Source organism: Nerophis lumbriciformis, linkage group LG09, assembly GCF_033978685.3.
Source record: "Nerophis lumbriciformis linkage group LG09, RoL_Nlum_v2.1, whole genome shotgun sequence".
In the NCBI taxonomy this organism is placed as follows: domain Eukaryota; kingdom Metazoa; phylum Chordata; class Actinopteri; order Syngnathiformes; family Syngnathidae; genus Nerophis; species Nerophis lumbriciformis.
Genome location: NC_084556.2, coordinates 54864310 through 54882452, shown reverse-complemented (window position 1 = coordinate 54882452; position 18143 = coordinate 54864310). Strand labels below are relative to the sequence as shown.

The 18143-nt window shown below is 39.4% G+C and overlaps 1 protein-coding gene across 3 annotated transcripts in view; it reads left to right on the top strand.

Annotated features, from left to right (window-relative positions):
• scaf4a (SR-related CTD-associated factor 4a) overlaps nt 1-18143 on the top strand; it is a 39759-nt gene that overhangs the window by 8518 nt on the left and 13098 nt on the right. For 2 of the 3 annotated variants that reach the window (XR_012050616.1, XM_061961743.2), the window contains exons 2-10: nt 3927-4010; nt 4086-4130; nt 4207-4368; nt 9652-9778; nt 9855-9997; nt 12476-12682; nt 12757-12833; nt 12912-12975; nt 15921-16061. Coding sequence is in view for 2 of the 3 variants with exons in the window: in XM_061961743.2 (XP_061817727.2) it covers nt 3927-4010; nt 4086-4130; nt 4207-4368; nt 9652-9778; nt 9855-9997; nt 12476-12682; nt 12757-12833; nt 12912-12975; nt 15921-16061 (1050 nt within the window). In the remaining variant the exon portion in view is untranslated. The remainder of the gene's footprint in view (nt 1-3926; nt 4011-4085; nt 4131-4206; nt 4369-9651; nt 9779-9854; nt 9998-12475; nt 12683-12756; nt 12834-12911; nt 12976-15920; nt 16062-18143) is intronic. The other variant, XM_072913857.1, reaches the window with a different exon arrangement.

Sequence of the window (18143 nt, the reverse complement as noted above, 5' to 3'; positions counted from 1 at the left end):
AGCCCTCTAGATCACTAAGATCTTCTGAGAGCAATCTGTTAGCGGTTCCCAGAGTAAAGTCAAATGAAGGGAGAGCATCATTCAGTCACTATGCAACAAATAACTGGAATAAACTTCCTGAAGATGTCAGACTTTCCCCAACTCTGACTACTTTTAAAACTAGACTGAAAACTTTTATGTTCGCCTTAGCTTTCAGCTAAATCTTTTAATCTTTTAACTTTGAACTGCATTTTAATTTTGCTTTTATTTTCTTTCATTTCACTTTGTTGTCTGTGAAGCACTTTGATTCTGCCTTGTGTATGAAAAGCACTATACAAATAAAGTTGCCTTGCCTTGCCTAAACGTATTTAAGAATAACTTAAGAACCGTAATGGCAAAAATGAAAATGTTAAAAAGCAAAAACCAATAGAAATATTGCACCAATGAATGCATGGCAGTGTTATTTTAATATTTGCAACAACAATGGGGGGGGGGCACATATTTTACAATCAAGCAAAACACAACAGAAATGTAACAAACAGCAAAATATGAATGCAAAGCATAATAAACACCAATATGATATATTATCACTTTGATGCAGAAATTTGCTGTAAAAATTTGCTTCCGCGTCTGTTCCTGACACATACGTTTGGGGCTGGCCGCTCTGAAAACAAACCCCGCCCACTCTGCTTTGTTCCTGGTTTGAGCTGCTGTGACGTAGATTGCCGTAATAACTCCTATAACACTCAAAAGCGCAGATTTCAACCATTGAAATACTTTCTATAGTTCAAGATAGGGCTGGGCGATATATCGAATATACTCGATATATCGTGGGTTTGTCTCTGTGCGATATAGAAAAGGATTATATGGTGATATTGGAGTATACGTTCTCACGCAGTTGCTTTTAGCTGAGGGCATTACACTAAAGGCTCTTCTCACTCTTTCTAGTCTCTCCTTCTCACAGAGACTTAAACAAGCGCACCTTCTTACATACGTCACATACGTATACGCCCTCGCGGAACAGAGAGGTAGCCGCATGGCTAAAGTTAGCTGTGGTGCGACTGGTAATACGAGAGAAAGAAGGTGCGAATCTGGTAACAAATGAAGGAAGAATTAATTCCCAAGAAAAACAGCAGGGGGGTCCATCGTCTGGCGGTGGTTTGGCTTCAAGTGGGAATATGTCGAACGGACAACCGTAATTTGTCAAGTGTGGGGCAAAAAGTAGCATTACTGCTAATTTGTAGCATCATTTGAAAAGTCACTCGCTCGAGAATGAAGAGTGCCAACATCTCCGTTCGGTGCCACACCAACAAAATGCCGAGGCAACCATTTCCAGATCAACACCGTATGAAAAAAATAGTCCACGACATAAGGAGATAACGTCCGCCAAAACCTACCACATAGTGAAGGACATACACTATTTGATTTCCTATTATGCAGCTCATTTTTATTTGACACTTATTGAAATATCTTGTGTGACATCATGCACAAAAGTGCACCTTATTTGTTTTAAACTATTGTAGTGGCGTTCTGTACAAAAAGTGCACTTTAATTTAGTGTTGTTTTGATTTGTCATTTTGAGGACATCGTGCACAAAAGTGTACTAATAGCTTGTTTTAAAATGTCTCTGACAATCTTGCACTTTCTGTTATGAAATGACATGAATGTTTGTGCCACTGCTTAATAACTCTTTAATAAATACAGTTTTTGGTCAATTGACTGAGTTGTGATTTCCCTCTCTGCATGTAAGTTTTAAAGTAGCATATATTAATGCAGTATGAAGAAGAATGTTTTAATGTAGACTAGGGATGTCCCGATCCGACATTTGGATCGGATCGGCTGCCGATATTTGCCAAAAATTGCGTATCGGCAAAGCATGGGAAAATGCCGATCCAGATCCAGTTAAAAAAAATCTCCGATCCGTGTTTTCCAACGCACCTATTTAAATAATACATTCCACTTTTCTGCTGCTCCGTAATTTCCATTCCGCATTTTCCAGCACACCTTCAACACATCAACAATTCTCACACAGTTGCTTTTAGCTGCTGGCATTACACGACAGGCTCTTCTCACTCTTTCCTGTGTCTCCCTCTCACAGACAGCAAGCGCACCTTCTTATACACGTCACATACTGTCACGTCATACGTCACATACGTATACGTCCTCTCCCAGCAGAGAGCAAGGTAGCGGCATGGCTAACGTTAGCTGTGATGCTAGCGCAGCCGCTAAGGTGCGCGCCTGCTCAAGCGTCCTCTGCGCACGGCAAATCTATGCCACGCACAAAATCAAATAAAAAAATAAGCGCATAACAATTTTCGACACAAGGACACGACAGAGACAACAGTTTTCGTCATCATTGTTCAAATATTGTGACGTCTGTCGAGACGCTTATCTCCATTCGGTGCCACACGTCCACACCATCAAAATACAAGGCAAAAATTTCCAGATCAACACCGTATGAAAAAATTAGTGATTTTTTTAGTTGTGATTTCCTTCTCTGCATGAAAGTTTAAAAGTAGCATATATTAATGCAGTATGAAGAAGAATGTTTTAATGTAGACATGCAAGCCTTGAAAGAACATTTTGAAAATCAAGACTACATTTCCTGCAAATGGGTGCATTTCTACCCTATATTTTAACTTTAGATTTATTCTCATATCAAACTCTTTTGGCTGTCTTTTTGACTCTTACATCAGGCGCCCCCCTCCACACCCTGGATTATAAATAATGTAAATAATTCAATGTGATTATCTTGTGTGATGACTGTATTATGATGATAGTATATATCTGATAGTATATATCTGTATCATGAATCAATTTAAGTGGACCCCGACTTAAACAAGTTGGAAAACTTATTGGGGTGTTACCATTTAGTGGTCAATTGTACGGAATATGTACTTCACTGTGCAACCTACTAATAAAAGTCTCAATCAATCAATCAAAACACATAGAATCATCATACTGCTGTGATTATATGCATCAAGTGTTCATTCAAGGCTAAGGCAAAATATCCAGATATATATCGTGTATCGCAATATGGCCTTAAAATATGGCAATATTAAAAAAAGGCCATATCGCCCAGCCCTAGTTCAATGATGCCATTTCTGTTTGTCATGTATAATTTTGTCTATTTTGTGTTTATCCTTGAATAAACAGGTCAGTTTCTTGTTACCAACCATTGTGTATTATTCAAACTCCCCTAATTCAGCTGGCTAGTTGTTATCAAGAGTACTAAAACCCTTTTCAACATGATTCTGACAACTAAGTAGGCTAAATAACTTTTAACTTTAATACATGCTCGGATAGGCCAGTATCGGTCAGTATCGGTATTGGTCAGTATCGGTATCGGATCGGAAGTGCAAAAACAATATCGGTATCAGATCGGAAGTGCAAAAACCTGGATCGGGACATCCCTAATGTAGACACATAGAATCATCATACTGCTGTGATTATATGCATCAAGTGTTCATTCAAGGCTAAGGCAAAATATCCAGATATATATGGTGTATCGTGACATGGCCTAAAAATATTGAGATATTAAAAAAAGGTCATATCGCCCAGCCCTAGTTCAAGACTTAAGGTCATTAAAAACAGCACTGCACATCATAATGGCAGCTACAGTTTTGATGGTAAAGGTCTAACAAATAAATGTATGTAGTACGTCCGGCAAGCCGGATTGAACATCTTAATGGGCCGCATGTGGCCCGCGGGCCGTATTTTGCCCAGGTCTGTTCTTGTTTCATGAACCCGCAGCAGTTCTTTCATGCACTTGATTTTCGCATTTGCAGCCTTTTTTCTCTTGCATTTAGTTGTATGGATAATTGTGTTTTTGGATCAATTCTATGTTTGGCCATCCGTACACCGATTCAAGTCATGGTTTAGTCTTGGCTGGATATGAGATGTTACTATCCTAGCAGGTGATGTGTCATCTTCTTCGGTGTCTGCAGTTATTCTCCTTGATGGACTCCAAGCCACCGATATCTCGGGCCAAGATGATCTCCATCACCAAGTCGGCCATCAAGGCATTGAAAGTAAGTCACGGGTTTTGCTGGGAGAAATCATCTCGATCGGAGCCGAATCAATCATAACATGTCTTCTACGTGCAGCTTTACAAACACGTGGTCCAGATTGTGGAGAAGTTCATCAAAAAGGTGAGACAAAGGAAATGACGACTAAACGTTACCCGGTTCTAATAGAGAAGACGCTTGTGGTTTTTTTTGTCTTCAGTGCAAGCCGGAGTACAAGGTCGCGGGCCTGTATGTGGTGGATTCTATTGTCCGCCAGTCCCGGCACCAGTTTGGAGCGGACAAGGATGTGTTTGGACCGAGGTTCACCAAGAACATCACAGGAACCTTCGAGAACCTCTGCCTTTGCCCGCTAGAGGACAGGGTAAGAAGAAAACCCTGAGAAAATGTACACTTGGAGCTCTGATAGGGCTGGATGTGTATGATATCAGTGTTTTATATCGCTCCACATAGGGCTGGATGTGTATGATATCAGTGTTTTATATCGCTCCACATAGGGCTGGATGTGTATGATATCAGTGTTTTATATCGCTCCACATAGGGCTGGATGTGTATGATATCAGTGTTTTATATCGCTCCACATAGGACTGGATGTGTATGGTATCAGTGTTTTATATTGCTCCACATAGGACTGGATGTGTATGATATCAGTGTTTTATATCGGTCCACATAGGGCTGGATGTGTATGATATCAGTGTTTTATATCGGTCCACATAGGGCTGGATGTGTATGATATCAGTGTTTTATATCGCTCCACATAGGACTGGATGTGTATGGTATCAGTGTTTTATATCGCTCCACATAGGACTGGATGTGTATGATATCAGTGTTTTATATCGGTCCACATAGGACTGGATGTGTATGATATCAGTGTTTTATATCGGTCCACATAGGGCTGGATGTGTATGATATCAGTGTTTTATATCGCTCCACATAGGACTGGATGTGTATGGTATCAGTGTTTTATATCGGTCCACATAGGGCTGGATGTGTATGATATCAGTGTTTTATATAGGTCCACATAGGGCTGGATGTGTATGATATCAGTGTTTTATATCGCTCCACATAGGGCTGGATGTGTATGATATCAGTGTTTTATATCGCTCCACATAGGGCTGGATGTGTATGATATCAGTGTTTTATATCGCTCCACATAGGGCTGGATGTGTATGATATCAGTGTTTTATATCGCTCCACATAGGACTGGATGTGTATGGTATCAGTGTTTTATATTGCTCCACATAGGACTGGATGTGTATGATATCAGTGTTTTATATCGGTCCACATAGGGCTGGATGTGTATGATATCAGTGTTTTATATCGCTCCACATAGGACTGGATGTGTATGGTATCAGTGTTTTATATCGGTCCACATAGGGCTGGATGTGTATGATATCAGTGTTTTATATAGGTCCACATAGGGCTGGATGTGTATGATATCAGTGTTTTATATCGCTCCACATAGGACTGGATGTGTATGATATCAGTGTTTTATATAGGTCCACATAGGGCTGGATGTGTATGATATCAGTGTTTTATATCGCTCCACATGGGGCTGGATGTGTATGATATCAGTGTTTTATATCGCTCCACATAGGACTGGATGTGTATGATATCAGTGTTTTATATCGGTCCACATAGGGCTGGATATGTATGATATCAGTGTTTTATATCGCTCCACATAGGACTGGATGTGTATGATATCAGTGTTTTATATCGGTCCACATAGGGCTGGATGTGTATGATATCAGTGTTTTATATCGCTCCACATAGGGCTGGATGTGTATGATATCAGTGTTTTATATCGCTCCACATAGGACTGGATGTGTATGATATCAGTGTTTTATATCGGTCCACATAGGGCTGGATATGTATGATATCAGTGTTTTATATCGCTCCACATAGGACTGGATGTGTATGATATCAGTGTTTTATATCGGTCCACATAGGGCTGGATGTGTATGATATCAGTGTTTTATATCGCTCCACATAGGGCTGGATGTGTATGATATCAGTGTTTTATATCGCTCCACATAGGACTGGATGTGTATGATATCAGTGTTTTATATCGGTCCACATAGGGCTGGATATGTATGATATCAGTGTTTTATATCGCTCCACATAGGACTGGATGTGTATGATATCAGTGTTTTATATCGGTCCACATAGGGCTGGATGTGTATGATATCAGTGTTTTATATCGCTCCACATAGGGCTGGATGTGTATGATATCAGTGTTTTATATCGCTCCACATAGGACTGGATGTGTATGATATCAGTGTTTTATATCGCTCCACATAGGGCTGGATGTGTATGATATCAGTGTTTTATATCGCTCCACATAGGGCTGGATGTGTATGATATCAGTGTTTTATATCGCTCCACATAGGACTGGATGTGTATGATATCAGTGTTTTATATCGGTCCACATAGGGCTGGATATGTATGATATCAGTGTTTTATATCGCTCCACATAGGACTGGATGTGTATGATATCAGTGTTTTATATCGGTCCACATAGGGCTGGATGTGTATGATATCAGTGTTTTATATCGCTCCACATAGGGCTGGATGTGTATGATATCAGTGTTTTATATCGCTCCACATAGGACTGGATGTGTATGATATCAGTGTTTTATATCGCTCCACATAGGGCTGGATGTGTATGATATCAGTGTTTTATATCGCTCCACATAGGGCTGGATGTGTATGATATCAGTGTTTTATATCGCTCCACATAGGACTGGATGTGTATGATATCAGTGTTTTATATCGGTCCACATAGGGCTGGATATGTATGATATCAGTGTTTTATATCGCTCCACATAGGACTGGATGTGTATGATATCAGTGTTTTATATCGGTCCACATAGGGCTGGATGTGTATGATATCAGTGTTTTATATCGCTCCACATAGGGCTGGATGTGTATGATATCAGTGTTTTATATCGCTCCACATAGGGCTGGATGTGTATGATATCAGTGTTTTATATCGCTCCACATAGGGCTGGGCGATATACTGTATCGAGTTTATAAGATATATCAATATATTTTGAAACAAGATATGAATGAAGAAAATATCGTAATATCGATATAATTTATTTCACGTTAAAATGACCAAACGCCGCTTATTTGTTGTGTTCCTTGTTCTCCTCCACCCCCCTCCATGGGCTACTAAACAACCCCCCTTCCTCCTTCCAAGACGTGCTTGCACTATAGGAACATCCATGATTGGTTGGTTGTTTACTATGATGAGTCACGATTGGTTAGGGACAGGCCAATCAGAGGCAAGATAGGGCGGGTATTCGAACCAGGAAGGGAAATCACAAAGTACCTGTCTGCAAATGTATTTTTTTATCTGAGTTTGATACTTTTTGTATTATTTGCACAGCTATGTTTTTTATTTTACCTAGAAATAATAATTTTCTATTTAATTTATGTTATGTAATTCTGTACTACTTATTGTGCTGTTAATACCCATCTTGACTAACTGAGTTAATAAAAGTGCCACTGACTGTTTACAGTACAGTTGTCTTTCACTGAATATCGCTCAAAAATGAATATCTTTATATGTATATTTTCACCGAAAAATATATCGAGTTTAAGTAAAAATATATCGAGATATACTTTTTCGTCCATATCGCCCAGCCCGAGGTCCACGTCGATAATTACTGATATTTTTGTGACCTATGGAAAATAAGTAGCAGGAGAAAACTATATGGAATGTAAATATTTTTATTTCAAATACAAACTTCCTGTGATTATAATCCCCTCAGCTATCAAGGTTGAAAGGAAATGTCAACACAAGCATGGAAAACACTCAAACAATGTCAACAAAACTGTAAAATCACTTCGAACACTAACAACAAACTTGTGTTTATGGTGTATTAGTGTAAATGTGAAAACAGTCTTTTGTTTTTATTACGGTAAAAGTCTAACTACTGAGCTGCTAGTTTTTTACTCTAGAATAAGGTTTTGTTTTTTTAACATTTGTGTATTTAATTTTTTTGACACACAGTTAACAGAAATATGATACAAACATTTTTTTTAAATTAGTTGTTTTTACAGTGTATTGCTTTAAATCAGGGGTGTCCAAACTTTTTGAATTGAGGGCCGCTTTTGGCTAAAAACAATTGTAAAGTAATGTTCTATAAAGTTGTGTGTGTGCATATTATATTAATATAATGGATATATACTTAATATAACTGGATATTGAGAGTATGTTGAACTCCTACCATCTTTGCTTCCATGACAACCTCCTTAGAATTTTGTAATCAATCAGAAATATCAAGCAGCTAAATGCGCCAAACATGTTTCCCATCATACTTTGTAATGGTTGTAATTAGAGATGTCCGATAATGACTTTTTTGCCGATTTACGATATTGTCCAACTCTTAATTACCGATTCCGATATCTACCTATATATACAGTCGTGGAATTAACACATTATTATGCCTAATTTTGTTGTGATGCCCCGCTGGATGCATTAAACAATGTAACAAGGTTTTCCAAAATAAATCAACTCAAGTTATGGAAAAAAATGTCAACATGGCACTGCCATATTTATTATTGAAGTCACAAAGTGCATTATTTTTTTTAACATGCCTCAAAACAGCAGCTTGGAATTTGGGACATGCTCTCCCCGAGAGCGCATGAGGAGGTTGAGGTGGGCGGGGGGTGTATATTGTAGCGTCCCGCAAGAGTTAGTGCTGCAAGGGGTTCTGGGTATTTTTATGTTGTGTTACGGTGCGGATGTTCTCCCGAAATGTGTTTGTCATTCTTGTTTGGTGTGGGTTCACAGTGTGGCGCATATTTGTAACCGTGTTAAAGTTGTTTATACGGCCACCCTCTGTGTGACCTGTATGGCTGTTGACCAAGTATGCCTTGCATTGACTTGTGTGTGTGTGTGTGTGTGTGTGTGTGTGTGTGTGTGTGTGTGTGTGTGTGTGTGTGTGTGTGTGTGTGTGTGTGTGTGTGTGTGTGTGTGTGTGTGTGTGTGTGTGTGTGTGTGTGAAAAGCCGTAGATACTATGTGATTGGGCCGGCACGCAAAGGCAGTGCCTTTAAGGTTTATTGGCGCTCTGTACTTCTCCCTACGTCCGTGTACCACTCCGTACAGCGGCGTTTTAAAAAGTCATACATTTTACTTTTTGAAACCAATACCGATAATTTCCGATATCACATTTTAAAGCATTTATCGGCCGATAATATCGTCAGTCCGATATTATCGGACATCTCTAGTTGTAATCTTAAAAAATTATGGTGAAAGTCGTTTTTTATAATGTCCATGAAGTTCAGTGAGCAGGTTATGTTATGTGTTGACATTTTGTGTTGGTAGGATTTTTTTTATGCACCATGACTAGGGAAGGTTGTTTGCATTGGGTCATATAATAATTGCTGCGCATGACTACTTTCAAAGTAAAATTATATATATATTGACTTGATTTACTCAGGTTTTCCACAAGATGGCGACCAAGTAATAGTATCAACGTTGCTAGACTCTTAAAATCAATTGAAATCTCCCTCGCGGGCCAAATTGAAAGCGCCGGCGGGCCACACTTGGCCTGTGGGACATAGTATGGACTCCCCTGTTTTTGACCATGTCGCCCATCCCTAATGTTCTTCACATTTCACCTGTGTTCTTGTAGAGTAAGCTCGTGCGAGTGTTGAACCTGTGGCAGAAGAACACCGTCTTCAAGAGCGAGGTCATTCAGCCCCTTCTGGACATGGCCGCCAGCGGGGGCGCGGCGCCCTACGCGGGCTCCGACGAGCCAGGTGACGGCGGTTTGTGTTCCCGCTCAGACGACCTTCTGTTTCAAAAAAGGATGGCGCTGATAATTGATAATTGCAGGTACACCTCCGTCTCCAGCCAAAGAAGCCGTCACCACGGTGACGACGGCCAACCCCGCCGCCGCGCCTGCGGGTCAGCTGCAGAAAGAGGACAACCCCTTTGCCGCCGTGGCGGTGCTCTTCCAGACCACACAGGGTCAGCAGGTGAGCACTTCTCTATTTCTATCTGTTTTGGAGATGTTCCTATTCATTAAAGAAATGTCCAGAGAAAGCCAAGGTATTTATCTGAGATATCAAATAACATCAGGTTACAGAGAAGCAAGTTTACACTGCTTTGTATCAAACTCAAGGCCCAGGGGCCAGATGTGGCCCGCCACTTCATTTTATTTGGCACCTTGAAATCCTGGAAATAATATGTATCAAAGTACTGTAAGTTTTCTTACTAAATGTATTCTTTATTTCTATTTTGGGAGAAAAAAAAATGTACTCCATGTAATCGCAAATACTGTGTAATAACCTACTCAGTGGCCTAGTGGTTAGAGTGTCCGCCCTGAGATCGATAGGTTGTGAGTTCAAACCCCGGCCGAGTCATACCAAAGACTATAAAAATGGGACCCATTACCTCCCTGCTTGGCACTCAGCATCAAGGGTTGGAATTGGGGGTTAAATCACCAAAATGATTCCCGGGCGCGGCCACCGCTGCTGCCCACTGCTCCCCTCACCTCCCAGGGGGTGATCAAGGGTGATGGGTCAAATGCAGAGAATAATCTCGCCACACCTAGTGTGTGTGTGACAATCATTGGTACTTTAACTTTTAACTTTTAATTTGAAAAAAATATATTATGAAACATTCAAGCCATTTTTAAAATAGAAATAAATACTACTAATAATGATTTCATAGCAAGTTATTCATCAAATTGTGCAGTGTAAAAGTAGCAATAGATTTCATGGTAAAATTGTGAAATTGACTGTGGTTTTTACAGCATTTTTCTATAAATGAAAAGAAACAGTACTTTTTTTACTGTAATAAACTGGTGTCGTTTTGGCATTTACAGTAATACACCGAAAAATCTACAGTTGTTGATTTGCGGTACAAAAACAAAAAAACTGGCAGCTCAGGTGTCAAAATTTTACTGAAAAATTGCATGTTTTTTTTTTTATTTGCAGTAAAAAAAAAAATGTAAATTTTACAGTAAAATTCTGGCAACTGAGCTGCCTTTTTTTCCCATAAAAACAGCCGTACTGTTTTTCCATTTACAGTAATATACACTAAATTTTGAGGTGATATTATTGCAACTTTCCATATTTTTTTACATTTTAGTTTAAAAAAAAATCTACTAATAAAATGCATAAAAAAATTGTGTAATAATAGTATTCACTGTTAGAAGCGGCCCTCTAGGGCCAAACATAACTGCGATGTGGCCCTCAGTGAAAACGACTTTGACACCTCTGGCTTAGTGGGAAGAAAAAAAGAGAGAGAGCCAAAGAGAAAAAAACAGACTCTGATTGGGAACTGGAACGTGTTGGTTAAACATTGGGTAAGGCAGTAATACAGCATCAACCACAAAAGAAGCCCACTTGGAGAGTAACCTCTGACCAAAAGACAAATACAACATTAATTAGTGATATTCGGCACGGAATCTAGCTGGGCCAATGCAGAACAGGCATGTCTGTGGAAATCTGCGTTTTTAAACATTAATTTCCGTGTCACAATATCACTCCTGCGTTTTTTTAATGAAATATTGTTGCGTGTAAGGATGGGAGTCGAAGGAGTGTCAAAAGATGGAGCTAACTTGGTTTTCTTATCAGCAATTGTGCAGTAAAAAATCTCAGTGCAACACACAACAACCGACCGGAACGTAAGTAAATTATGTAAACTCACTACAATATTAAAAAAATAGGATCCACTTGTTGACCGCTGGCCTCAGCCGCAGGTACTCGCTGTTCCTCTACAAACAGCTGTGAAAAAATAATCAAAGTAAGTATGGTGCCAGTATGCTGGGGTTTTTTTTTCAATAAAATACTGGAAAGGATAGAAATGTAGTTTGTCTCTTTTATCCGATTATTGATCGATTAATCGAAGTAATAATCGACAGATTAATCGATTATCAAATTAGTTGTTAGTTGCAGCCCTAGACGTATGTAAGAAGGTGCGCTTGTTTTATGGCTCTGTGAGAAGCAGATACAAGAGTGAGAAAAGCCTGAAGTGTAATGCCCGCAGCTAAAAGCAACTGCGTGAGAACGTATACTCCAATATCACCATATAGTCATTTTCTATATCGCACAGAGACAAACCCGCGGTATATCGATAAATCGCCCAGCCCTACCATAATCCCAACACTGTTAGTTCCCAACCAGTTGTAGTTATTAGTAGCCAGCGAGAAAATATATTTTTGACATTTTTGGCGTGGCTATAAGACAGAGGCATTATATACAATTTTACATTACATTCTCAATGATAACAATGTTGGTAAATTACAAAAAAAAAAAAATATATATATATATATATATGTATTACATTATATTGGACATGTAATTGTAAAAGTGAAGGGAAGCAATACAACATAAATCACATGGTGAGTGTTACACTGACTACAATTGTTGCACATTACTAAAATAAACATTTTACCACATCACATTTGTAAGGATACTTGTCAAAAAACACCTTTCTTGTGCGCGTAGCCTCGTGATTCCTCAACGGTCTCTGCTCCCCCTCCCGCTGCTCAGCTTCAGCAGATGCTCCAGAACTTCCAGCAGCAGCCGGCGAAAGCGGAGCCGCCCCCTCAGCCTCCCGCCCCTCAGACGGACGTCCAACACGCCGCCCGCGTCTTCAGCCCCGAGCCCCCGCGCCCCGCCCCGCCCTCCCATCAGAAGACGGCGTTTGATCGGGTGAGTGGTCGGACGGCCGCCGCTTCAAAGGTGCCCCGCAAACGCCCTCGCGCTCAAACTCCCTCTGCCCCCAGACGCTGCTGGATCGTTTCGACTACGACGACGAGCCAGAAGCCGGAGAGGACAAGGATGACTCCTCGCATCCTTCCTTGTAAGGCCTTGATTGATGCACCTACTCTGAAGCTTGTGTGTTGAGCTGATGATGATGTTATTGTTGTCATGACGACAGCATGCAGCAGCCTCATTCCTTCCCACCGTCCATGATGAACATGTCTCAGGACCCCTCGCAGCAGGTACTTTAAATGTTTGGTGTGTGGATGTTTCATATTCAGTAATCAGCCAATAGAATATAGTTTTACAATTGAATATGAACTTACAAATAATGAACAGGGTTTGTAAATATTAAAGCACATTTCTCCATAAGAAACAACGAGTAAATATGAACAAAAGTCCATATTTTAGTGAAGGTTTGAACAAAATGTATAACAAACACACATAACAAGGAGGTGAGGAATTAACTATCTCTTTATTACCAAGCCTAAACAACAATCACAAGCTCTGCTCTGCCAACATGCACAGAAGTCCCTTTGGTGCCCTCAAAAACAATCCGAAATCACAAAAATCCTTAACTTTAACAACCATATCGCCCCAATAATAAATATTTAAAAAAGTAAAATCCATGGGGGGGGGGGGTTTGTATATTGCCCATTCATTGTCAATAGGGGGAAATTCCTGTGAAAACTGGGAATTTGGGGAAAGGGACATGTTTTACTTTTGATACATCAGAAGAGTACTGTGTGAGGGTGAGGGGAGTGTGTGGATGTTGGAACAGTTCAAATCGGATGAGAAATGTGGGTTATGCAGAAGTTTGTATATTGCCAATTTACTTTTAATGGATGGAAATTCCTGGTTATTCCGGGGAATTTTCAAAACCGGGAAACATGCTGGCTTGAATGTCCAGGGTGAGTAGAGTGTGTGGATGTTGGAACTGTTCTAATCGGATGAGAAATGTGGAAAGTTTATATTGCCCATTCATTGTCAATAGGGGGAAATTCCTGGGAAAACCGGGAATTTGGGGAAAGGGAAAACATGTTTTACTTTTGATATATCAGAAGAGTACTGTGTTTGGATGGTTGAAAGCTCTGGATCGGTTATAAAATTGGAGCAAAAGTTAGAACATTTTGGGCATTTTAGAACTATGAATATGTCCATTTATTTGAATGGGAATTTTTGGGGAATTTTGGGGAAAAAAAGGGGACATTTTTGAAAATATTGATACTAGCACAATTGTCCTAGAAGATATGAATGGGTTGGCGTTGGAATTTTGAAAAATGTTGACTAGGGATGTCCCGATCTGATATTTGGATCGGATCGGCCGCCGATATTTGCAAAAAAATGCGTATCGGCATCCAGATTTTAAAAAACTCCGGTCCGTGTTTTCCAACGCACAGATTTAAATAATATATTCCACTTCTCTGCTGCTCCCTAATATCCGTTCCGCATTTTCCAGCACACCTTCAACACATCCACAGGTCTGTGGATTCTCAGGCAAGACACGCAGTTGCTTTTAGCTGCTGGCATTACACGACAGGCTCTTCTCACTCTTTCCTGTCTGTCTTTCTCACAGACAGCAAGCGCACCTTCTTACACACGTCACATACTGTCACGTCATACGTCACATACTGTCACGTCATACATCACATACTGTCACGTCATACGTCACATACGTATACGTCCTCACGGAGCAGAGAGGTAGCAGCATGCTAACGTTAGCTGTGATGCTAGCGCAGCCGGGCTAGCAAACTTCCCTCTAAGGTGCGCGCCTGTGCAATTGCGCACTGCAAATCTATGCCACGCACAAAATCAAATAAAAAAATAAGCGCATTACAATTTTCGACACACGGACGCGACAGAGAAAACAGTTTTCGTCATCATTGTTCAAATATTGTAACGTCTGTCGAGACACTTATCTCCATTCGGTGCCACACGTCCACACCATCAAAATGCCAAGGCAAACATTTCCAGATCAACACCGTATGAAAAAATTAGTGATTTTTTTAGTTGTGATTTCCCTCTCTGCATGAAAGTTTAAAAGTAGCATATATTAATGCAGTATGAAGAAGAATGTTTTCATGTAGACACATAGAATCATCATACTGCTGTGATTATATGCATCAAGTGTTCATTCAAGGCTAAGGCAAAATATCCAGATATATATCGTGTATCGCAATATGGCCTTAAAATATCGCAATATTTAAAAAAGGCTATCGCCCAGCCCTAGTTCAATGATGCCATTTCTGTTTGTCATGTATAATTTTGTCTATTTTGTGTTTATCCTTGAATAAACAGGTCAGTTTCTTGTTACCAACCATTGTGTATTATTCAAACTCCCCTAATTCAGCTGGCTAGTTGTTATCAAGAGTACTAAAACCCTTTTCAACATGATTCTGACAACTAAGTAGGCTAAATAACTTTAAACTTTAATACATGCTCGGATAGGTCAGTATCGGTATCGGTCAGTATCGGTATCGGATCGGAAGTGCAAAAACAATATCGGTATCGGATCGGAAGTGCAAAAACCTGGATCGGGACATCCCTAATGTTGACGTAGCAACAGTTTGAATTGAGAATTGGTATTTTGGGAAAACCGGGAATTTGTACAAAATAAATAGGAACATGTGTTGTCCCAACTAAGAGGAATGTTTTGAAGGTGGAATCGGTTGAAAAATGTGGACTGTGAAAACTTTCCAGGAAGAGGTGAAAATAGGGCTTTGGTAAACCGGGAATTCCTGGAAGTTTTTTTGGAACATGTAAAATGGTAGTTTGAATGTCCAGGCTGGGTGGAGTGTCTGGATGTTGGAACGCTTCAAATCGGGTGAGAAATGTGGGACTTGTGCAAGTTCGAAAAGTGCATTCATTTTCAATGGGAAAAATGTCCTGGAAAACCGGGAATTCTGGGTTAAAAAATTTGGGGGGGGAGCTCACAATTCCTGGTCGAGCCGAACGTTTTGATACTTGAAGGGTTCCGATCGGATGAAAACTGCAAAGTTGCGGCGGAATAATAACAAATGATGATTATTTTGGTCTAGAATCTTATATGTGTGAATGCCAATAATTGAAAGGTTCTTACTAAAAATTCGTAATTTGAAAAGTTGGCTTCGTAAATGGAGGTTCCACTGTAAAGGATTATTAATACCTTGTTAAACGTGATCATCAAAAGCACCTTTGTCCTCCTCAGGGCGCTCTCCCGCCTAACGGCCAGCTCCCAGCCTTCGGCATGCTGCCAGGACAAGGCTTCCCAGTTATGGGACACCTTCCACCAGGCCAGCAGCCTCCAGGCTTCCCAGGGGGTTACTTTCCCTCTGGATCAGCGCAGCAGGTAACACTCTTAAGTAGGATCAACAGCCACCGCAAAGCCCCTGCTTCCACCTGTGTATCCTGTGCTGAGGAGTAATCGCAGCCATTGATTCGTTCTCAATCTCACTTCTATTGCCTTCATGAACGTTTATGAAACTCTACTGTGGAGGAGCACTTGCGGTACTCCTCTCAAAGCTGTTAGTCCAGGCTAAACGTGGCAAAGAGGTTTGTGTTTAAGACTATGGCTGCACGATAAATATCCAACAGATAATTGTCAAGCTGATAGAAAGAATTATGACATCATACAGGGAAATCCGATAACATTAAAAAAAAAGCTACAGTAACCGATTAAAAAAAAACAAGGAAAACTGGGGCTGTGAATCTTTAGCCACTGCACGATTTGATTCGATTATTGGGGGTAGCGATTCAATTCTCAATTCAAAATCTATACTTTTTTAATAACATTGGGTGCCACTTCTGTGATTAACTACATTCTTTCATAAAATAGATAAACATCTCTGATAAATGTCTATATTACTTCAAAGAAAACTGTTTTTGTTTAATAAAATTCTACCCAAACATTTGATAAAGTCAAAGGCAACAAGAGAAGTTTTCAACATTTCTCTTTTGTAATGTAAATTTGTACAGCAGATATAGAATAGAATAGAAAGTACTTTATTGATCCCTGAGGGAAATTCAGCACCACAGTTCGCTCACAATAGACAATAAACACTTAGGTATTTTTTACATGTGAATGATATAAATACAGTCTATTATACAGCATTATTCACATGTGAATAACATAAATACAGTCTATTATACAGCATTATTCACATGTGAATAATATAAATACAGTCTATTATACGGCATTATTCACATGTGAATAATATAAATACAGTCTATTATACAGCATTATTCACATGTGAATAACATAAATACAGTCTATTATACAGCATTATTCACATGTGAATAATATAAATACAGTCTATTATACAGCATTATTCACATGTGAATAACATAAATACAGTCTATTATACAGCATTATTCACATGTGAATAATATAAATACAGTCTATTATACAACATTATGGCTCGCCAGCTAGTGACTAACGTTCATCCGCAATCTGCAGTGTTGTAGCTACTTCTAAATCACTAATCCTCGCCTACATGGCGACAAATAAAGTACGTTTCTTACAAGTACCTTTATCACTGCAGGACGAGGAATAGCTAAACATGCTTCCCTACACACCGTAGCTCACCGGCATCACAATGTAAACAAACGCCATGGGTGGATCTACACCTAACATCCGCTGTAATGATACCAAGTACAGGAGCGTATCTAGTCAATACTACTATGATCACATTGATATTTTTTAGCATCACAAAATCTTCTTTCATTTAAAAAAACAAAACATATTATGTTTATAAACTCAGGAAATACTTCCCTGGACACATGAGGACTTTGAATATGACCAATGTATGATCCTGCAACTACTTGGTATCGGATTGATACCCAAATTGGTGGTATCATCCAAAACGAATGTAAAGTATCAAAGAAGAGAAGAATAAGTGATAATTACATTTTAACAGAAGTGTAGATAGAACATGGTAAAAGAGAAAGTAAGCAGATATTAACAGTAAATGAACAAGTAGATTAATAATAATTTTTTTACAGCTTGTCCCTCATAATGTTGACAAAATAATTGAATGATAAATGACACAATATGTTACTGCATACGTCAGCAGCTAAATTAGGAGTCTTTGTTTGTTTACTTACTACTAAAAGACAAGTTGTGTAGTATGTTCACTATTTTATTTAAGGACAAACTTGCAATAAGAAACATATGTTTAATGTACCCTAAGATTTTATTTCGAAAAGTATCGAAATACATTTATACTAGTTTATACAATATATACTGTTAAAAAAATGTATTTCTAAGGTGTAGCAGCTTTTATTGTGCTTCATTTTACATGCTGCGCTGTAGGTGTGTTAGGCTGGGCAAATCAAGCGCTTCTTTTCTTATGTCAGTGTGGGACTTCACTGTTGCAGAGGAAGATATTGCGTGTGATTTTTGCACCAATTGTTCGACAAGCAAGGAAAAGAA